The sequence below is a fragment of the Egretta garzetta genome, unplaced genomic scaffold (genome assembly GCF_000687185.1).
Source record: "Egretta garzetta isolate BGI_Z169 unplaced genomic scaffold, ASM68718v1 scaffold875, whole genome shotgun sequence".
NCBI classification, from domain to species: domain Eukaryota; kingdom Metazoa; phylum Chordata; class Aves; order Pelecaniformes; family Ardeidae; genus Egretta; species Egretta garzetta.
In genome coordinates this window covers 67,573-90,653 of record NW_009259626.1, presented here as the reverse complement: position 1 = coordinate 90,653, position 23,081 = coordinate 67,573, and the positions used below count along the sequence as shown (strand labels likewise).

Sequence of the window (23,081 nt, the reverse complement as noted above, 5' to 3'; positions counted from 1 at the left end):
CCGAGACAGCTGCCATCTGAGCTGTGTGCCTCTGTCATGGAAGAGGGCAGGAGATGCATGTGATGAGGCAAAATGCTTTCTTGGGATAGTCTGACATCTCAGATGTTGACACCTATACCTTCTCTCCCTTGCCATCGGTTGCAAGTATAACATTGTCATAAACAAAATGCATACTAAATAATTTTCCTTTGTTCATAGTCATTGCTGTTTGTAGATGGTATTGATAAGAGCAGCACTTTGAATTGTAAACACTTGTTTTTATAGAATCATAGAATCATTTGGTTGGAAAAGACCTTTAAGATCATCAAGTCCAACTGTACCTGTCCACTTAAACCATGTCACTAAGCACTTTGTCTACCCATCTTTTAAAAAGCTCCAGGGATGGTGACTCAACCCCATTCCTGTGCCTGATAACACTTTCAGTGAAGAAATTTTTCCTAATATCTAATCTAAACCTCACCTGCTGCAACTTCAGACCATTTCCCCTCATCCTATTGCCCGTTACCAGGGAGAAGAGACCAACACCCACCTCACTACAGCCTCCCTTCAGGTAGTGGTAGAGGGCAATAAGGTCTCCCCCAGCTTCCTCTTCTCCAGGCTAAACCATCCCAGTTCCCTCAGCTGCTTCTCATCAGACTTGTGCTCCAGACCCCTCACCAGCTTCATTGCCCTTCTCTGGACACGCTCCAGCACCTCAATGTCCTTCTTGTGGTGAGGGGCCCAAACCTGAAAACAGTATTTGAGGTGCGGCCTCACCAATGCTGAGGACAGGGGAAGGATGACTTCCCTGGTCCTGCTGGTCACACTATTTCTGATACAAGCCAGGATTCCGTTGGCCCTCTTGGCTACCTGTGCACACTGCTGGCTCATATTCAGTTGTCTGTCTGTCAAACAATACCAGTTTGTCAGGCTTTGCAGCCCATCATAAGTATAACTTCATTTTTTCAACAGTAAACTCTCGTTTTGGTAGTTGCAGGAGACTATTCATTTTCCTGCAATGAATTCTGACACCAGTTCCACATGCACACCATTGTAAATGCAACACGTAGTGACTCGCCTCCTCCTTTTATGCTGTCTGCATAAAAATGGAGGAGATACTAAGGTGATACTAAGACATTTGATATTAATGTGAAGCTTAATTGGTTAATGCTGTTAGGCTCCCCTAATTTCTATGTTTTTTCTAAAATAGTGCAAATGACAGAAATTTCTATGTAGTTTGGGTTTGGAAAGTTCAGAAAAGAGTTTTTACCTAAAGTGTGTATTTTCAACCTGTGTTGGTTTTGTTTTGTTTGGTGTTGGTTTTTTTTTTTTTTTTGCAAGAGGTGCACTAGCATACTCTGTGAAAGTTTTGCTGCAGAGTCAAATTTTACTTACCTTTTCCTGTATCAAGAGTCATGAAATCAGCTGTGTGTCATGAAGAAATCAACAGACATTTTGGGAATCCACTGTAGATATCCTTGCCTGTGAGCACATGATAGTCTAAAGCAGAATTGTGACAACGCAGCAAGGAAGAGAGGACTCCTCTTGATTTGGTGTCAGTATCTGGTTTGTCTGCTTGCTTTTTTAATACAGTGTGATTGAGAGAACAGCAAAAAGGTTGAGGAAATGCATCCATCCTCCAGGTTGTTGCAAATAGGATCTAAGTGGTGGATGAAGAATAGGGAAACCAGTGAGCATGATAAATTTGTAAAATTCAGATTTCCCCAGTGCTGTGCTTGTTTATAAATCCTCAGGTGAGCACACTACACAGAGAATGTCCTCTGTGTAAATAGTCAGCAGTTGAACACAGTTCATGTGCACAGATCTGCAAAGGCCACTGTTGGGGTCTAGTCTGTAAAGGTGGTGAGATGCTGTGGTTTGAAAGAGGATTTCTCTGGATGCTCGGACACAAGATTACTTTGTAGACGAGGTAGAGGACATGGCAAAATCTTGGTGACAGGGGAAGTTTGGTCTTTTGGTCTCACTGTAGCTAACTGTGCATGGGGAACTCTGAACTGCAGAGCAAAGTGAGGATACAAGGCACCCCAAGCTACACTTCCAGTGAAACACCTCAGCAGCATTTCTGAATTGAAGCAGTTTTTGGTTCACACCTGAAATTTTTCAAATGGCTGAGTTTTTCATGCTAAACAAAAATACTCAGCAGATCTTTCATATAAGAAGACTTATTAAAAAAAATTATCTGCTGGTACAACTTTGGAAATTTCTCAAAATAATAAACCTGATACCAAATAAGATAGCTGTATTTATGCATTATTTCTTCCTCATAGCAAACAGTGAAAAATATATTAATATATGAAACAATAAGGAGTTTAGAGAGGAATAATAGGTTACTAAAAGGATACATGTTGTATGTTGGTCAGACCAGATATAATTTGTTGTTCCTCGTACAGTTTGCTCCATCTTGCATCATTTTGCTCGGTAGAGTAGCCCTGCTGAAATCAGTAAGAGTATCTGCAGGAAAAAGCATCATTTGTCCAGTGCCTATTTCCTTTCTAAAAGCAAGCTAACTTTCAGCTGGGTTTGGGAGTGTGCTTTCAGTAGCATATTCTCTGATGGAGGAAGTGTTTTAGGAAACTCCCAGCACCCGTGCCCAGGTGCTGCATCCCTCCTGCGTGCTGCATCTCCCTGCCTCTCAGTGGTGGTCCCGCAGTTGTCTGTGGAGCTGTGCTGTAAACTGGACTAGAGAAACTGCCTCTTCAAAATGCAAGGCCAGGGGTTGGTTGTTTTTAAAAAAACACTTGAATCACGTCACTGATCTGACTTTATGAAGAGCCATGTGAGCAATAAAACTAGTAGGCTGAGGAGGATCAAGGTGGTGATAGGCAGAGTCCTTGTCAGTCAGGCTTAGTGCTGGGGAAATGATGGGGTGCAACTTCACACTTTATAGCAGCAGCAGATTACAGTATCCTTTGACTGTTGTCCTCATGTTTTTTAACTGTTTGGAACTGCTCAGTGGCCAGATAATCAGGTAAAGTGATTTCTTTTTCATTGTCCCAGAAAAGCAGGAGTAGCTCATATGTGTAGTGATGGCAACACTGAACTTCTTAATCGAGGTGCTGTTGTGGTGTGTTGGGCCATTGCGGTGTGTTGGCTGGCCTGTCTGAGGAAAAAAAGGGGAGCTGTGGTTTTGATTTGCAGCTTTTGTTTCCCTTCTCATGCTTAAGTACTTTTCTAATTATTGCTAGAAGTGCTTTAGAAATTTAGTAGCCTTGTGAAACATGGCTTAAGCATCACCTCAGTGAGCCAATGAACCAAACTGGTAACTCTGAATGATCTCTCTGACAAAGCAGCTCAGGAGCAAAAGGCCAATTCAGGATGAGTAAATATGCCTTTATTTGAACTTTCTGGCATCACATCAGGTTGCCTTTCCTTGTGCTGTGCATCACTTGCAGAACTGCAGAGTTGAAGCTGAAAGAGCATTGCATGCTGCTGAAGACGGGGCTGGTGTTCGGCCACAGGTATCCCCATCCGCACCAGCTGCTTCACCTTCCCTGGCATTAGACACCCAATTCATTGATGGAGAGCTGTTCAGCCCAATGACTATGGTTGTACTCAGCTACTGAGTAAATCACCATTGACTGTAATGGGATCTAGACACCCAGCTCAAACAGAGGCACCTGTATGTAAATGCTGGCAGTCTGGACCTAAATCCTGTGGCTCGTGCTTTATATTGGTATAAAAGCTTGTATTTTAAATGTCAGTTTTATTTTGAAGTTTTATAAAGGTTGTGAAAGAAAATTCTTGTAGTAACTTAAAACCAGAACACTCAGAATATGTAAAATACAGTCATAAGAGGCATTGGTTTTATGCTCAGCTGAGGCAAACATCTCAGATTTTTCCAGTGAGACGTTCTGTGTTGCAGGGTGTCTTCCTGCCTCTGAGGTGTTCTTCCCCTTCAGCAAATCTCTTGTCTACCCGCTTTACTTCAGGCATTTCAGTATTGCCATTGATGTGATGCAGCATTCCTGTATTCTGCTTAAGCTTATGACTTAGTGCTTTTCTCTGTTGCAGATGTCATGTCACTTTCCTGCTTCAATGGTGAGAAAAGGTACTGTGTGGGTCCAGTCTGCTCTCTGATATGCCCAGTAAGACTGGACCCACAATCAGGTCATTTTACGTGGGAGCTTTGCATTTTTGCCCATGGCCAGTGCAGGAGAGATTTAAACTGCTGAATTAGTGATGGGAGAGATGTTTTCTGTTAGCACTTTCTTGAGCCATCAAATGTTCCTAAATGAGTACTGTGCTGCGGCCAGGGTCTGTGTCTGCTCTACTGCTGTGTAGAAAGGTTCATTTCTGTATTATAAGCTACACCTGAGTCTTGGAAGGTTTGAGTTTGTAAACTAGATTTAAGTCGCTTTAGTGACTTAACCCTTTTCTGATACTATTTTTAATGTGAAGAAATAGCCTTTGCTTAATTGTTTCACTGGAAAGGCAACACTGACTTTCATAAAGTTTTTTGTAATATATGTTGCACTTTCTGTTCTGCACCTCACAGTTTGTAGTGAAAAACAGAATTTGGCCCATTAACTTTGAAAGAAGTTGTGGTTTCAGTAAACTTTGGTACTTAGATTGACAGTATTTGTTGGCATGCATTCTGACAATTTGTGCTTGTAAATGGGAAGGACGAGGCAGTTTTACCATTTCAGGAGGAAATGCCTGTGGTCTTTCAAAAACTGATGCGTGGTATTGGTGTAGCTTCTTCTCAGTTTATATCTATAAAGGTTGTTTTTAGTGTATGTGCTAATGGAAGTGAGAAATTACTGGTTTACAGAAAGAAATACAGTATAAAAAAGGAACAACAGGAGAGTGTCTGTGCAATCTTTCCTTTTGATTCTGTTAGAGTCTAGAGAGCTTCATTTGGGTTTTGTGCTTATCTCTGCATTACTACCAGTTTCTGACACGAGTATATGTTTCTATAGAAAAGTATATGTCCTTTTATTATAACAATTGAAATTTAAAAGTAGTTTTATAAATCTAAACACCATCCAACCCTGCCTAATCAATATTAAGAGCTTGAGGTTTTGGTTGTACGAATGGTTTCTGTAGCAAGCTAGCTGCTCTGAATCCAGCACTCATGAGCACCGTAACAAAAAAAACAGGCTTGTGGGAAGTTACAGAGTAGCTCTTGTAATATCAGTTCATGCAGTCCACCTTGCGAAAGTTTGTTCAGTTATCCACGCTCCTCCTCTTCTTTTAATCAAAAGAAGTTGAGCAAGACAAATTTAAGCTTTCATTTTTATGTGCCAGAAAAGGTCACTAAGTGTGGGAGGATGCAGCAAAATACAAGCTCTGGAAATACTGAAGGCTAAAGCAAATAAAAGGGTCTGGCAAAGGTTTTATTTAGGGAGCTAGGGCTTGCCAGAGGAATGCTTTGGCCTTTTCCAAAATTTCCGTCTGTCACTCAAAAAGTAAAATGTGATGTGCCTCACTGACAGAAGCTCGTTTTGTGTGTCTGCGAGTTTCAGATATAGCTGTAAGACCCCAGTTTGTAATGCCTAGTCTTGAATTCTTTCCAGATGTTTCTCCCATAATATTATCTGTGTCTGTAGCAGTCCATATCCTTCTCTATGCTTGACGTAGGCAATACTGCAAATAACAAGAAAATACTATTTTTGATTCATCTGGCACTTGAAATATCTCTGTGCTTACAAAATTGTAGTCATTGTAAAGTCCTTAGAAAGGACCTAGGAAGCAATAGTTTTCACTTCAGATCTTTATTCTGGCATTTGCTGATTGCATTTGCAGTGTTATACAAAATGTGCCTTAACTCAATGTAAAATATGCCTTTTTTTTTTTTTTATTAGCACAGTTTTTTAATTCATTCATTAGGGCCAGCTTTTTTAATGACAGGTGAGTAAGTTAATACACATTGCCTCCATTTTCATTCTCAATAAAGAGAAATTGTTTCCTTGGATTGTCATTTTTCTTTTACTTTTTTTTAAAAACATTTTGCAAGTTTTTTAGCCAACCTGTAGTTCAGTATTTGCAGTAGTGAAACAGTTGTGCTATATAGTTTATAGCCTGAAATGATGGCGATTTGTACCATGCCAGCCCAGCACAAGCTGCAAGACACACTGTTAGCAACATCAGAGTTCCCTGTTTTCCTAAGGGCACCTTGTAACCCGGTTTAGGGTGGGCCTTTTAATATGGATGACCGTTCTATATCAGCACGAGAGCTTGCATTGTGCTTATCTGTTATATTCCAGCACCAAAAGAAACTTTCCTGCTGCTTGTGTCTGGATGTTGCAGTTGTACTCAAGTATGCTATTTTAATAGTGCCAAGCTGTTTGCAAGTACACTTCAGAGACAAGGACTGTGAAAATATTCTGCAGGAGACTTGGAAGCTTTAAAAAGTACTTTGTATGACTGTTACATACAGACTGAGAGCCAAAACTTGATCAAATGAACACAGCTACAAAAAAAACTTAATTGTATTTTGTTTCTATGCGTGCTATATCCCTGCCACTGGACCTGATCCAGTGTGGGTCACAGTGCTGCATACAGGGATTTATGATTGGAGTCTATGAAGCAGCTAAAGTGAACAAAGAGTATATGTACTTTTTGCATGTTTTCAGATTCAATTTTCTCTCTGCCCGTGGATATTGCAAGCAACTACGTATGTCCTTTGTGGCAGCAGGATGTGGACAGTGTCAAGGACAAGCTTTCCATTATGGTGATGAGGTCTTGCAGACACAGTCCTTCTTGTGGTCTGGGCAGGATGGTTTGCCCATGGCCAGGTGTCTTTTGGAGGCATCAGCTACTGTTTCTGACTGAGGATCTCACAGTTTGGCTTTCTCTGATCGAATGATCCTGTTCATTTCTGGCATTAAGGTGCTGGAAAATGCATCACCAGACATGTTAGTGGGGAAGTAAAGTTACGGAGTCTGCTCCTGAAGTGGGTGCTGACAGCAGACCAGTTGCTATAGGTCCTCTTGCTCAGGATTTCATTGAGCACCCCTTAAGCTGATCTCTGAAATTCTGGCAGGTGTCACAGCTATGCTACCCATAGTCATGTGCTGGTCAAGAGGAAGAGTCGAAAGTCTGGTCCATTGTGATTGACTGCTATTATGTCTGGCAGATGTTACTTGTTCCATTAAAAAGAAAGTACTTTTTTGTTTTTTTGTTTTTGTTTTTCCCTCCCTCTTAGGTGGAACGTATTGGGTATTCAAGGAGCCTTACTTAGCCTCTTTGTGGAGCCAATTTACTTCTCTAGCATCATCTTGGGGAGTTTATATCATGGGGATCATCTATCCAGAGCCGTATACCAGAGGATAGCAGAGATAGAAGATCTACCACCTCTTTATACGCTCAACAGACCTTTACTTAGTGGCAAGTATCTAATGGAGAAGGCCGTGCCGGTAACTAAGTCTGTTCCAGTAGCAATGTGATTTTGCAGTTCTCAAAACCTTGCAAATTATGTACTGTGACTAAACTGCTTTCTGGATACAACAAAGAAGTTACGGTCTAAACCTAATATAGATAGTTGGTGAGAAATACCATAGCAAGGACCTTTCCTAAGTTAAAAGGTGGAAAGAACTGGGGTATGAACCTTTTGGATGTGGTTTCACATTATTGCTGTCTGGAGCATACCCTAGCAATATGTGAGGCAAGTTGAAGGCCCTGGCTTAGTGAAACCTCTTCCCACCCATGAAATAGTGTGTTAGCTCTCACTCTCATTTCTCTTGCCATTGCAGATATTTGTTCAACAGCCATGTCATTAATCAGTATGCCAAGATAGACACTTTTGGTTCACAATTTCTAGACCAACTAAAAATGGATGCAGAGAACATCTCAGCTGCTATTTGTTGTATTTTCTTTTTGTTATCAATCTCTGTTGGATGCAGCATTGGCTTTAATTAGCATGGCCACCCAACTTGTTTGCATGACCCAATAATCATAATATTTTAATTTCCACTTTGTAGGTTAATGCACAAATGCTGCATTCAGAGCCTGGTGGGGCACATTCTTTGGGAATATTTTTAATAGAGTATTAAATATATCTGACAGACAGCAATATGGCAAGCCCCAGTCAGCATAGTTAGTGGTTGTCTTTTGCAGTTGCCACTGAATGTTTAAGTACTGTTCTTTAGCTTTGCTCTAGTAGGGCTAGGAGGAATGGTAATATTTGAATTAATGGGTTGTAATTTCTAATTAAGCTGTGACTTTCAAAGGAAAGTTCTGAAGTGTCTTAAATTCTAAAACTGCTAGTTACAGTAATGCTGTGAAAGCTTTAAAACTGAAATCCTTTATTACTGTGCGTATTGCTTGGTTCTGTAGAGCTTGGTTTTTGGCATATGTCTGTTTATTTTCCAGGGGACAGAAAGCTCAGTATTTTAAAGCATGTTTCAAGTTTGACATGAATTTTTAAAATAGATTTAGGGAGGGAGCGGGGAAAAGAGCATATTCAACAACCACCATTTCCTTAGATAAGAAAGGTAATTAATAAGGATTCCCTGAACTAGGATGTATTAAAATGTTAAGTAATGTATTTGTCCTTATATTAATAAGTAGCAGTTACAACACTCACAGTACCACATATTAAATTGTTGTATGGAAATAGTAGCTGATGTATGGACTGTTTCTGCCTGATTTGGGGGAATTTTTATCAGTTTTTTTAAGACGGCAGGTTTGGGGTGGGAAGAGTTTTTGTTATCCTTTTCAGAACATATAATAGTACCACGTCATCTTAAAAATCATCTTTCTGAAATGTTATCATCTATTTGCCATGAAGTAGCACCATCTGTTTAAACAGTTCATTTGGGACTTGCTGAGCAGTACTGAGAGTTCAGAAATGTTCTCAGCTGTTGGGTTTTCGTGAAGTGACGTCTCAAAAATATGAGAAGTTGGTCTGGGAAGTTGGGCAGAGAATGGTGTTGATGGATTTTCTTCTACTTGAAAGCTAGTCTTCTGACCCATGATGTTGGATCCAGTTGGGGCATTTGTGTAGCTACCCATTTGCTCATTGATTCACACATTTTAGAGGGTTTTTTTCTTACGTGGAATAAGCACCACAGAAATACTTGTCCCCAGTTCTGTGTTCCTTCCGGTACCTCACACAGAGCTGTGTGATTGTGACTCATTTCTACCAGAGGGATGAACTGGAAGAGAAATAGCTGTCATTCCCCACTGTCTCACCTGTTTAGCTGAGAAAGTACTGTAAAAACTGGGGGTTTTTTATTTCATAAAGCAAGTTTTATGTCTGCAGCAACAATTGCATTAAGTCAAAGTCAGACTGAGTTATTGTTATCTACTGCTTAAAATTGTCTTCTCATCACCTTTGTTTCCTCATAGGAGATATTCTACTTATACCTCCTTTTGCCAGCAAGTGAACATGCATATCAGAGTAGCTGTTTTCAGCTAGGGGTTGCAGGAAACCTGTATGTTGGTAGAAAACTCCCTCCCCATGCTGACTCTTGGAAGCCTTTGTTGCAGGACCCAGCCTTTCAGGATGCCTTTAGCACCACAGCACTGAGGGCATGGGAGCTCTCGCTGAGAATTGTCCAGCTCAGTTGAAGGCAGGTTTGAATCTCGTGACTTTCTAGAATAATCTGAAAAAAGATCAGTTACTCAATCAAATAGAAAGAGGATGTTTGTATAAATCAGCCAGTAACGAAGTGCTAGTCTGCAGGGTAATCTGCAGACTCTTTTTGGAGCCATTGTGGGAGGTGGGCATGAAGGAGTTCACCCGGGGTGGAAGTAGGGTGGCAGAGCTCAGCAATCAGAGAATCAGCCCTTGAAAATCTTTGGGAGTAGAAATCATCAAGTGTAAGAGAGCCTGTTATATATAAAAGGCAAGCTCTTCATCACTGGAGGCAGCTAGTGTGAAGCAAATTTCATCAGGCATCTGTCCTTATGGTTCCTGTTGCTGGTAGGTGTGCCTCAGATGTCCGAGGACCTGGGCTAATGGCATATGCTGGAGCTGTGACCAGAAAGCAGACGGCAGGCTGGGCCCTGATGTGCTGTCCTGTCCGCAATGGCTACTGAACTCCAGGCCCTGCAGCAGTACTTGTTTTTGTGGACAATGCATTTTTTTCTTAGCTGTGATTATAATACAGGCAAAGTTTTCACTGTTTTGATGTCCAGTCAGTTGATAGTTTCTTATGCTTTAGTTTCTCTAGACCTTCCTGTCTTTTACCAGAGTATTGTCAGAAATTACATTGTTGGTGGTTTTGACCCATTCCTCATGGTGCTGCTGACAACTATTTCCTATTTCAATTCTTGGCTAAAACATCCTGGACCAGTATCACATCTGCTGATTATCTTGTTACCAGCGTAAGAACTGTCTTAGGTTAGACCAAGATCTTAAGGTACGATCCATCCAGCCCAGTACTCTTTTCCACAGGTAGTTAGGCAGTGAAAAGCAGAAGGAAACAGTAAATTGCAGGACGTAATCTGTGGATCAGGGACACCCAGAGTCAGTCAGGTATTGAGAAGCTTTGTTTTTAGAAACCCTTAATGGATCTTTCATTCATGAACTTCCAGTTTTCTTTTTTGAACTGGTTTAAACTTTTTACCATCCACAGCCTCCTTCAGTAAGGAGAGCTGTAGGATGTGTGAAGATTTGTACAATGGAATTTCCTTTCTGATAATTTAATGAGATGCTCCTCAGTGCTCTGTATGATACAGGCTATAAGCAGTTGTCATGGTGCTATTGTCATGGCACTCAGTTTTCTGTACCTCTGCAAAATTCCTACATAAATCCTATTTCTTGCAAGCTGAAAAGTCTTAGTCTGCTTTGCTGTTCCTTGCATGGGGACCCTTCCATGTAAGGATCATCTCTTCCATTTTACAATCATATTTTTGAGCTAGTAAGACTAGAGCAGAACCTGATACTCAAGATAAAGCAGCAGTACTGATTTATATGGTGGCATCATGATACTCAGTGCTGAGATCCTTCAGTAGTAATTCCTACCATTCACTTTGCTTCCTTTGATTACTGTTGATCATTGACCTGACTTCTTGGTAGAACTGAATATTAGAAACTAAAATCTCATTCCTGAATGCTAATATCCACCTTCAAGTCCAGCACTCTTTATGCAAAATTGCTTGTGTTTTTTCCTCCTATGTATTACCTAATATTTATATGTTAGAAATTTCATCTGCCTTTTTATTGCCCAGTCACCTAATGTTGTGAGGTTTTTTCCAGCTACTCTTTGCAATTGCCTTCTTAAATAATTTAGTATCATCGCCAATCTTACTCATCTCATTTTTTTTTTTTTTCCCCCACACATATACTTTCCAGGTCTGTACAGAGCTTGAGGGTTTCCAGCTGTGTTGGATCTTCCCAAGGAGACCATCTTCATCCAGGTGTCCATTAAGTCTGTTTTTAAGGTGGACATTGAACAGACAGGCCTTCTGCTCCCAGGGCTCAGTAAGAATTAGTGTTACACTGGCCACCTCCAGTCTTCAGTTACTAAGGCAGTCTTTTGTTGAATCTTTCCCAATATTGTTGTATTTACACCTGTGCCCAGTAGGGCGGTTACATAGTTCCTGCAGCTCTCCTGTGTAGATGTCACGTTTATTGACTCGTAGTTCCCTGGCACACCTCTAAACTCGTTCAAAATTGGAGTCACATTGGCCACCTTCCATCCTGGAGGACTTGTGTGGTTTGTGACAAGAGGTTATGTACCATGACTGCTGTTTCTGCTGCCTCATCTTTAGTTTCCTTGAACACAGTTGAATATTGTCTGGGTGCCGTAACCAGTGTTTGCTTACTTCATGCATGTATCCTAGAACTGTTTTTACTGGCACCTCCATTTGAGATGGCTCCTCTGACACATTGCCTGTGAAGAGGGGCTCTGGCCTGGGAACCCACCCAGCCTTTTTGCAAAACATTAATTCTTTTTTTTGTGCATAAGACAACTTCAACCACCACAGCAAGAGTGGGTATTATAAAAGTTCCTGCTTCACACTCCTCTGACTGCTGTCTACAATTGCCTTTTTTTTTTTTTTTTTTCTTTTTAAAACAGAAATAAATCCTTCAGCAGAACCTTGGTGATTTGTTTGGTTTAGTGGTTTTGGGTTTGTTTTTTTTTTTTTTTTTGGCTGTTTCCTTGGTACTTTATCCTCCTGTTCACATCGGTGTTTTTCACTCTCTATATCCTTTTCAGTGAAGCTTTTTTGAACTCTCTCATCAAAGACTGTCAAGCTTTATTATTTATATAAGCACTGGCACAAAGAGCTGTGACTTTTGCTTTTGCTTATTATACCCCATTATAATAATATTCAACAATAAGTTCTGAGTGATGTTCTCTAAATAGCTTAGTCATATCAGTTTTCAAATAAGAATAAAATATTTTACTTTCTGGCCTAGCTTTCTCTCCCATGACTAGTTTCAGCTTATTGTTCATGTCTAGATTTTGATGGGGAAGATATGATCTACCTAAAGTGTTGTCAGATGCTTTGCTTTTAAGATGACATTTATTCCATGTCTGTGCTACCTGTGATCCACCTTCAGGTGCTCCTTTGCCATCTCTGCGGGGCAGATAATTAAGCAGCTGAATGGGGTGTTGTTATCTAAGTCTATTTGAAATTCTGAGTCTATTTTTTTTTTTTTATTTAATTCATCAAAATAACCTAAGGTATGCAATTGTATAATTGCCATGGAAATGTAGTGCATACTGGATGTTCAGCTTCCTCTCATCTTTATTTGATTTGCCTGTGCAGGTGCTGGTGATGCCACAGGTGTTTGAGTAGCTGATAGGGCAGGAGCAGGCTCAAGGTGCAAATGGTGTTTTGCAGTACTTGAACTATATCTGATTGCTGTTATTGTTCAGTAGTGTATGGAATGAAAGCAAAGGTAATAGTATAGTTATCATTAACGAAAAAGTATGACTGACCTGCTTGTCATGTGGTGGCAGTTTCTTAGCCCTCATGCCTCGGTAGTTTTGGTAAAACCAATTTTTGATTAAGAGGTTTGGCAGCATGGGTCTGTTTCACACAAGCTTCAAAAAAGCAGCCTGAATTTACACATGTTTGGAGACTCAGAGTTGAGATTTGTTTTGTGTGCACCCAAAATTTATGATTTATTAGGTATTTAGGTGCAAGCCTTGTGTTCTGTGACTCATGGAGTAGTAGTGCTTGCTCTGCAGCGTTTGGACTTCAGTGGCACAGAACATGTACAGGCATTGTGCATGATCAGCTCCAGTTTTCAGGAGGTGTGATGCACATGTTCATTGCCAGCTGCTCGGAAGGACCACAGAAGTTGTGATGAGGACTTTTTGAGTCTCATCATAAAGGCCTGTTCTTCCTGGGTCTTCCTCAAGCATTGCTTGTGTGATATTCCTGACAGTATCTGCTCAGCAGGGACTGCTGTCTGCCTTCCCAGGTTGGTCAGTGTGTGGATCCCACATCCCTGCTCACTGATTTGCAGATCAGTGAGTGTAGGTCTGTGGCATCCTGCTGTATTTCAGCTCCTGGATGCATCTCTTCTAAAAGAAATCAGAAAAGAGGTCTTCAGGAAACTTTTGTTCTGATTCTCTATTTTTTCAGCTCATATTTTAAGAAAATGGGGAATGGTAGGGTTATTTTTTATTATTTATTTATTGACTTAATTACTTGTTATCAGTCATAGTGACCAGGTTGATATAAACCAAGCATAAAAATACAACAGCTTCAGGAAGTTCAATATGATCAATATTTTGGAATGTTTGTTTATTTAGTAAATGAGGAAATGATTACAGTAAGTAAAATTAATTTTTCTGTGTTGTTCAGGCCTCTTAGGTCTCATACTCTCAGAGACCCAGGCCAAGTGAACCAGTCCTGTGCGTGGGTGCATGAGGTTGGCTTAACTTTGTTTATTAGATTGTGTTTCAAATATCAACAAGAAAGACATCCTGCTGCAATACTTATGTTAATTTATACAAATTCACTAGATTTTGTAAAGTAGGACCTAGCATAACCTTGGAATAGATTTGAAATAGGCTCTCAGTGAGAGCTGTGTTAGAGTAAAAATGGGATCTTTACTTATTAGAAAGAAAAAAGTCCCCTATTTGTTTGTTCTTTCCTGGTGAGACAACTGAGACCTCTTAAAGCTAGAGTTTTGCCACCCCTGTAATGTCTGCAGGATCAAAAGTGATGTGCTCCTCAGCTTTTCCATAGCACACACAACCCAAAGTCATGGCCCTGGCTGCTGCTTTCGAGCACTGAGTGCCGTCCTGCAGGACAGGCAGGGGAGGAGTTGCATGTGCATGGCAGCAGCTGCTGTGATCTTCAAGCACAGTACTGTGGTCATTATATACAGTGCATCTTTGCAGTGTTGGGGTGCTGTGGGGGAATAAATCCTGCCCTGGGCAGGCTGTCAGCCTTGCTTCATGTTTGGGTTAGACTTCTGGTGGTTTTGCTTATCCACTAGTAGAGATATAGCCATATTTGAGATATGTTGCACAATTTAGTATCTCAGCAAAATGATCCATGTCCTCTCAAGTCCTGTGTTTCACCATTTCTGGGCACTGTAAGTAGCAATGGGCCTGTAAAGTGGGAAGGCAGCAGAAACACAGCCAGATTTATGCTGAAAGACTCAAATATCTGGCAGTTTTGGCTTTCTGCAGAGGATGCTGAGGATGGGGCTCACAGCATCAGTGCTATTGCCTGTGCTAGTCATGCCATGCCCCGGTGTAAGGAGGAGGATATAGATTGGTAGCTTTTAATGAAATGCACTCGACAGCTACTGAAACATACACACCTTCATGCTTTAGTTTGTAAGGCATGCTGCCGTCTCATACCACTACAACATGCACCTGAATGTTTACAACAGCAGAGTGAAAGGGAATTGATAAAGAGTTATAATTGTCAAAACCTCTCAGTATCTGCTCTTTCCTATACTCGGCTCATCCCACTACTGATTGGGCTCTGAGAGCAGTGGTTTCTTGTGCAGGAGCAGAGTAACTTTTTTTTGCTTCATAATTATTTGCAGGTTAATAATCAGTTCATTGGTTTGCCCTGTAAGCAAGACCAGACCCTCCTGAGATGATGTGGCAAGGCACTCATGTTACTGTCCACATGGACCCTTGCCACAGACCTCTCTGCAATCCCATCCACTGAGGAGGCTGGTTTCTCACGGCTCCAGCAATGCACATTTGCCTTGCTAGGAAGGACAGGAGGAGCGAGCCCTTTAGCCAGGATGAGAATGATATGTGCATGGCGATACCTCCATGAGTCAGTGAAAAATGTGCAGGAGAATGAAAAAATCTACCTTGGAATAAAAGAACCACTTGTAAGGCTGCTTAGTGATTTCAGTAGCTCTGCTGTGTCGTTTACTCCCCAGTAAAAACAAAATCAAGAGATAGTATTTAGTGTTGTTGTTAAACATTGCTTTTCTTTCAGGTATTAGCAATGCAGAAGCTCGTCAACCAGGGAAAGCACCAAACTTCAGTGTGAACTGGACAGTAGGAGACACTGGTCTTGAAGTTATTAATGCTACAACCGGCAAAGATGAAATGGGTCGTGCATCTCGCCTTTGTAAACATGCTTTTTACAGCCGCTGGATGCGTATTCATGCAAAGGTATATCTTCCAGAGTGCTAGATTTTCCACTTTTTCTTAATTGTTAATGAAATATCTGTGCATGCTGCTTTCTGTGTTTAGAAGCCACTTTCTGAGCCTGTTGTAAGCAGAGTCTGATGTTAGCTACTGCTCCATGTAGTAATGGAAAAGAACAATGCATTTGTTTAGCTTATTTTTTAATTTGATGATGAAGGGTCCAAAATGTGTGCAAGAATCTAATAATCCTTAGTTTATAACTAAGTAGACAAAGGGTGGTATCTCCTTTGAGCTTGCTTTCTCATTGTAATTTATTTGGAAGGATAATCCCGGTTTCACTGCAATCGACCCTACTGAGGTTTCACTCAGACCTCTCTTAGAAAGAAAAGCTTCAAGAAAGTATTTTCAGAGTCTAGATTTCTTCCACCAAAGGAAGCTGATAATCCAGAGAAAGCAAAAGTCAGGCTGGCTGGGGTGAGACTAGTTCAAAGAGTGACTCTGCTGTGGCGTGGTGGTGCAGAAGGGCTCGCTTTACAAGAGGCAAACATCAAAGTTGGGTGTGGTGAAGTTGGGTACAGAGCTGTGATGGCTAGAAGGAGCAGTACTGTGTACTTGTCTTCCTTTGCCTGAACATTTGGTTTAGTAGTTCATTACCTTGTTCTAATCATAGTTGTTTTAATAACTCAGTCACTCTGAAACTGTTTGGCTTCATAGTTTCTTGTCTCTCTTCTTTTCTCATCTTTAATCCACATAGCTTTTCTCCAGCTTGCGCTCAAAGATCCTCAAACCTAACCTGTACCACGAAACCAAACAAGGAGCCACTGAGTATCAAACTGCCAAAGAGTGTTTGTTTAAAGCATTCCTGAAGGCAGGACTTGGAGCCTGGGTGGAGAAGCCTATAGAACAGGATCAGTTTTCTCTCACGGTCTAATTCAGAGACTGCACATCACTTTGGAAAGGGGGTTGTTTGGAAATTCCTAGTGTCCAGCATTGCTTTCTGGCATCTCCACTGCCATCAAAACATCTTTTTACTGTTTGGAGTTGGGTTTTTTCCTGTTTTTTTGAAACTTCATAGTAACTGTTTCTGTTTTGTCTAAGTATTGAAACTCAATGATGATTTGACACATAATTGTATATTTTGTTATGGGAAAGTAATTTCTGGTATATTTCTAGAAATACTTTTACTTTAGAAAACTTGCAGTAAGGCTGTCCTTACAGTATAAAATGACTCATTTTTTCTGGGTTAAAATAATTTCTTTTTTTAATTTGATGTCATCAAGTACATGAAGAAATGAAAGTTTCTTTAGGTTTTACACCACACTTTTAGGAAGTAGCTTAATTTTTTTAAAAGAAAATAGGTGACGAAGCTGATTCTACTCCTCTGTTAACTGGTTTTTGAACTGCAGATATTTCTAGCATGTAGACCACAGAGCCAGAATGGAGTCTAGACAGCTAGTTTTTCCCCACTTCCTTGCTCTTTAAAACCAGCTGCTGAAAATTTCATGTCTTTGATGTATGTATTTATTAGTCTGTGACCCAGTTTTTAACATGCAGCTTTTTATTCTGTTTTTAAAAATACATTTACCTCCCATTTACACACATTGTGAAGTCTTCATTTTTTTACCATTGTAAACTGGAAACAGCAAAATAATTACTTGTAAGTTAAGAAGTTTAGTCTATAATGTGCAGAAACACGTTTAGAAGTAGGTGATTTGTATATCCCAGGAACTCATCAGAATACAATCATAACTCTAACAGTAATATGCCAACTTAAAAAAAAAAAAAAAAAAAAAAAAAAAAAAAAAAAAAAAAAAAAATCACTCACTTTAAGGGCACTAAGCCTGAATTGCCAAAACCAGTCACTTGCTAGGCATTAGTTGCTCTCCTCTTGAAGAAATGAAAAGCCCTAGTATGGACAAGAAGTTGTTAAAACTTCTTTCCTATGAGTTAGATCTGCTTTCACCGAAGTTGTTGTGTCTCTGAGATTTCATTGCCTTTTGGCTTTACAAGTGTGATGGTCTTCGTGAAGCTAATTAGGTAAGTTGCTTTCAAATGTGTTTTCATTTGTTTTGATGATTACTTAGAAAGGTGTTTTTCCTAAAGGTGTAGACACCCCCGCTTTATGTAAAAATGTAAGATAGAAAGGAAATATTGTAAGATCAGTTTGATTAATGGGTGTATAGAAGGCACTTTTAAAAACACTTTTTAGTACATAATGTTTAGGAGTGATGAGACAATGTCTGGTATCACTTCTCTGCTCACGTGGCGTATGTCCAATCCCTTGGGTCATGCCCATCCAGGTATCACCTGTGCTTTCTGAAGAGCACCTTCATGTTCCTTTTGCAAATGGTGAAGGTGATGCTTTGTGACACGGGAGTTCACCTGACAAAACCAACTTGCTGCACCACTGCTCCAGTTGTTGGTTCCTGTTCCTCCACTTCACCACCCTTTGCCTGTGCTGCATGGGACATCAGATCAGCAGGCTGGTCCATGCTTTGAAGTCAAGTCAAGTATTACTTTTAGACCCACATTGGGTCAGGGATCCAGTTTAGATTTGTGCCAGTGAATCCGCGGAGGCAGTGGATTGGAGCATGGGTCCCTTCATCCAGCTTCATGGCCAAAAAGCCTGTATATCATGAAGCTGTAACGAGCTACCGTACCTCAGCCCCAGCATCTCCGGGGGGGGTAGTGAATACTTAGGGTGTTGGAGACTTTGATGGAAAACCACTTCTGGCTAATCATGAATGCCAACGAGATACACTGCTTCATTACTGCTCAAGTAGGAACCCATTTTCAAATTCAAAAAATGATCAAGCCTGAAAATCACTTGTGCATTAGTTGAAGCCTCTGGGTTAATGTCTTGGAAGTAGTGCATTGAGGTACAAACAATGCATCTTTGGCAGTATTATGGATACTAGCAAGTGCTGCTGTGGGAAGGTGAGCAATTCTGTGGCCTAGTGATCCCCTCGGAAAAGACTGTGATGCTTCCAGAGGCTACTGCCTTTTCCAGATGCCAGAGGAAGAAATGTTGCAAGCTGCAATAGACAGGCTGAGTTAATTCAGCTTTGTTGGCAACTTAAGCCATCCTGTCCACTTCTCGTTAAAACCTAGAGTGCTACCATGGCCTCTGCCAGCCCGACAAGGCTTTTGCAGTCATCATCTGACTGAAGCTTAGACTGACCTATTCTAAAACTAAAAGGAATTGAATTGTATGTGGTCAGATTTTGCAAGCAGTCGGGCATCTGCCTTTGAGATCAACATTGTCTCGTTCACATTGCAGAAATTCTTTTGTGGCTGTAGTTGAATACATGCATATGTTTTTGCAGTATCAAGGGAAAGCTTGTTGCACTGTGTGCATTTTCTTGAGATCATTACTGCTATTAGATGAAATGCACATTTTTGAGGGGCTCAGTCTATTGATAAATGAAATCTGATGATAATTCCCAGCAAGTCATTTTTACCCATCTTTCTGAAGTGCGCATTCAAAAGTTGGTGTCTGGACTTTTTTGACGACTAGGAAAGTATTAGCTCAAATTATTTTTTTTTTTAATGAAGTCACAAATATGAGCAATATATTTAAGTATTATTATAGACATAGTTTTTTAAGCTGCTCAAATGAATTATTAAAATTAAACTGTAAAGGAAATATGTTCCATGCCAAAACCTTTTGACAAAGGAACGGTGTCAGGTTATTTATGAGGAATGAGTTCTCTTGTTTATAGTTCTGGGATTTTAAAAAGTAAGAAGTTTTCCAGGGTTGTATGCAATCCATATCTGTCTTCTGGGAGTCAATAAAATACTGTGTGGCTTCCTTCACTTGCTTGTTCCTTTTTGTGCACTTAATATGTGGAAAGAAGTTGGGAGGCAGAGTTGTGATGGCTGATGCTCACCATCACGGAGCAAGAATGGATAGCAATGTATATGATTTTGAGTGACTGCAAAAGATAAGACAACTCAGCTTCTGGCAGCTGCTGAATTTTGTGGCTGACCTTTCTGTTGGAAGCTGTGAGTCTCCCCAGTGGGTTGGGAGGCTGAGTGGTCTTGTCTGAAAAGCCTGGGCTGGATGGCTGGGTGCTGGCCTGCACAGAGACTTGCAATGCTGCTCTGAGAGCTGCTTCAGTCATTTTAAATTTTTTTTTTCTTATTTTTGATTGAATATGAGTGTTTGTCTCAGGATCTTCAAAGGAGTTACAACTTTAATGTTGATGAATACTTGAAATCTAATTTAAGGTGTTTTTCTCCAGATGACAGTCTAGCTATAAGAAAGTTTGTAGGTTAGTAAAAAAGATAATTTTAAATATAGATGTTTGAAATATGTATGTTCTGCAGGATCATTTTAAGAAAATATGGGCCTAAAGGTTAGCACTTGAAATATTGGTTATGGCTGTACTCAGGACCTGGTAATAACTATAGATTATTTCTTACTGCTTGTGTGTGAAGCGTATTGTGTGTAGGAGCTTGTTAGCAACTGTTCTTCCTCAGCCGTGTGGATGTCCATGTAGTGCTCATGCTCACAGCCCCCACTCACCCTCGTGCAGCTAGTGATGGTAACTGTGATTCTGCATACTTCGGAATGTACAGCAATGGGGGTTTCTGTACAGCTGGCAATTTTGATCTTCTCATCTTAGAGAAATCTTGAAAAGATTACTGGTTACTGAACAGGAAACTCAGGAGCAGATTTTTTTGTGTGCTGTTACTCTGTATGTCGTCTAAATCTAAAATAACTTGCAGCTGAAAGTCTAAGGGTCTCGGAGCTGGTGTTGCATGTCAGTCCAGTTCTGTGATGTCTAAGAGTGCCGCCAATGCAAGGAAAGAAAATAAATCTCATCCTGCTCTCTCAGTGAAAATGTGCATGACATAAAGCTGTTGGTTCAGGGTGCTTGGTAGCATGAATCAGAGCATGCGTCTTATGGAAGGGTAGCACTTTGAAACCAAGCTGTCTTTTTAAAAAATAACCAACCAGGAATTTAGAATCAACTCTTAAGAATTGCTTGGCTGTGGTCACCACATAATTGAGGTTTGTTGTTTTGGTTTTTTTTTTAAATATCAATAGTTTTTTAAATAGTGAAGATTATTATTGCCATCCCTTAAATTAGGCTTTAATGCTTGGGAGGCTCACGCTTGCAGTGAAGCTGCACTTTGAATTCGTTGCTTTTTTATCATCATAAAATGTCCACTGTGAAAATTATCCCAAAGTTTACTGAAATAGAAGAGCTGCAATTCAGGTATACAGTCAGAACAAAAATGTCTAATGTTACATAAAACCTAAGAACCCACAGAAATAAAATGTGTAAGATATAATTATCCCTGTCTCAGAATTGCCATGTGTTTTTTATTTTGGGGTTTTTTTCTAATGCCAAGTAATTTCAGTTGAGTTTAAAAGATTGCATCTTTGCTTAGTGTGCTCCTGTTTGGAGAGGAGTTGGCATTTATCCCAGGGTTACCTTGAGCTAACAGAGCCACAGGTTTTGAAAGGGACAGGAAATGGATTTTTGGAAGGGACACCGGACTCAGTGCTGTGAGACTGGGAGGGAGTGGTGCGGGGGCAGGTCCCCACTGCAGCCCTGTGCAGTGGCCTGGGCTTGGTCCCTGTCCTGCTGGTGGCTCAGTGGAGACTGCTGGTGGCTCAGTCTGATATGCTACAGATATTGCTGAGTCAGCATCTGACTGAAGCAGGAGGAGGAGGAGAGAGAAGTTGCTGCTCTCTCTAGTTCCTAAAGCAGAAATCATGGCATAGGATGGGATTTTTGCTCCCTCCTACTCTCTGCTGGAGAGGCCCTTAGGCAGGAGATGAAGAGCATGGGCCAAATGAGTTGGCTGCTTGGCAGCAGGTGCTTCCCAGCCACTGCCTTTCCCAGAGATGTCCCAGCACAGGCGGGCCCCCGCTGTGTGCATATCTGAGGCTTTTAGGGTGCATTGGGCTTGCTGCCACTCCTTTATCGAAACAACTGGTCCAAACTATTTAAAATAGTTTGGGGTTGACCCCTGAGGAAGAAGGTTGTGTGGGTGTCTGTGGGCAGGCAGGTTGGTTATTTACAGCCGCAGAATGCATGGTGTTTCATCACTAGGCAGGTGGTATGCGTCCCTAAAACACACCCAGGCGGATAAAACTAAGGCCCCTAAGTATATCCGCTATCAATGCATGCCTAAGCTGTTACAGTGCTTCTGACAAAACCTCTTTTCTTGTTTCTGTTGAGCTGGTTGTGGTAGGAATGATGCAAACCTACGGGGGCTGCAAAAAATGAGCTGTGGCTGCAATCCTAAACCTGTCAGAGCTGGTGGAGAGCTGATAGGACCCGAGTTTCTCCTTGGATCGTGTTTATGTATTGTGTTTTCAGAACCTTTGCAGCCAAAGGTCTGTCCTGTTGCCCATTAATAAACAGGCAGTTAATTGTGCCAATGGCATTGCATGTGCAGGATTGAGTTTTATGGGTAACTACGTTTTGTTTTCTTCAGTTGTTCCAGAAAAGAGGAATTAAGAGCCGTGTTTGCTGTCAGTACCAAGGGCAGCTGGCCTCGCAGGTGTAACAGTTTAAAGAATTTCTGTTCTCTGGAGGGAAAGATCCACAGTCAAGGTCCCTGCAGTGTTTTTTACATTTTTTAATATCTTCATTGTTATCATACCAATATAATTTTTGTTGTCGTTTGGCTGAGACTTCTTTAAGAAATTTAACATCAAATGTGTGTGTGAATATATATTTATACGTATATATATATTGCTGTATATTATTTGCATTAAGCAGTTATTCTTCCCCAGTCTTCCTGTGTGATAGTGTGAATACATTAGCTTTACCTACCTGATGTAAGGATATTAAAGAACACTCTCAGATTCTGTCCTCAACATTTATTCTCTCCATTTATAATCCAAACTTCGAAGACTAGACCTCTTTTTACCTCTGGTTTGTCACTTTCCTTACAACACACTTGTTGCTATCCCACTGTCACCGCCGAAGCACAACCCATCAGTCAATTATTCTGAACAATGACTGTTTTGCATAGTACCTTGCTTTGTTTAATTAATGTTTGTACAGAGTTTTGAAAATACAGAGCTATATCATTGCTAAGTTTCATTATTGTTTTTGTATGTTGATATTGCTAGTAGCAGCAAAAAAGGAAGTGAAATGTCACAAAATACTGTGCATGTCCTTAAAATGGTGGTTTGGGTTACATCCTGAAGAGCTGGCGAGGATGTAAGCTGCGGGTAGATTTCTGAAGCTGCCAACTTGATCTCTGAAATTGCAGCTTTTGTAAAGAGAATGGGAGGGAGGGAGGGAGGGAGGGATTGATTGCATGCTTGGGAATGCACTGCTCCGCCTCGCAGAGAAAGCAGGAGCGCCCGGGGTGCGCTGGTGCCTGTGGCTGGAAATTGGAAGCTCTGGAGGTGTGGGAGCTCCCCTCCCTGCCCATGGGACACTGACCCATTGCCTGTCTGCCATGTGGGGCGTGATGTGTATGTTGCTGCTGGCCAGAGCGTGGGAGAGAGGAGGGTGAGAAAATATGTGACAGCTCTGCAGCTCCAGTGTAGACGTGTGGCCTGCAGCTGGGTGTGGGAAGGGCTGTGCAACTGCTGCTGCTTTTAGAAGATGGTGCTTTGCAGTCATT

General features: G+C 40.9%; 1 protein-coding gene across 6 annotated transcripts in view; it reads left to right on the top strand.

Annotated features, from left to right (window-relative positions):
• Positions 1–22,320, top strand: part of ADARB1 (adenosine deaminase RNA specific B1) — a 70,903-nt gene extending 48,583 nt beyond the window's left edge. For 4 of the 6 annotated variants that reach the window (XR_004841959.1, XR_004841958.1, XR_004841961.1 and 1 more), the window contains 4 exons: positions 7,148–7,329; positions 15,325–15,503; positions 16,234–17,516; positions 17,780–22,320. Coding sequence is in view for 2 of the 6 variants with exons in the window: in XM_035893964.1 (XP_035749857.1) it covers positions 7,148–7,329; positions 15,325–15,503; positions 16,234–16,410 (538 nt within the window). In the remaining 4 variants the exon portion in view is untranslated. Of the gene's footprint in view, positions 1–7,147; positions 7,330–15,324; positions 15,504–16,233 lie in introns of all 6 variants that reach the window. The other 2 variants (XM_035893965.1, XM_035893964.1) reach the window with 2 other exon arrangements.
• The last annotated feature ends 761 nt before the right edge of the window (positions 22,321–23,081 follow it).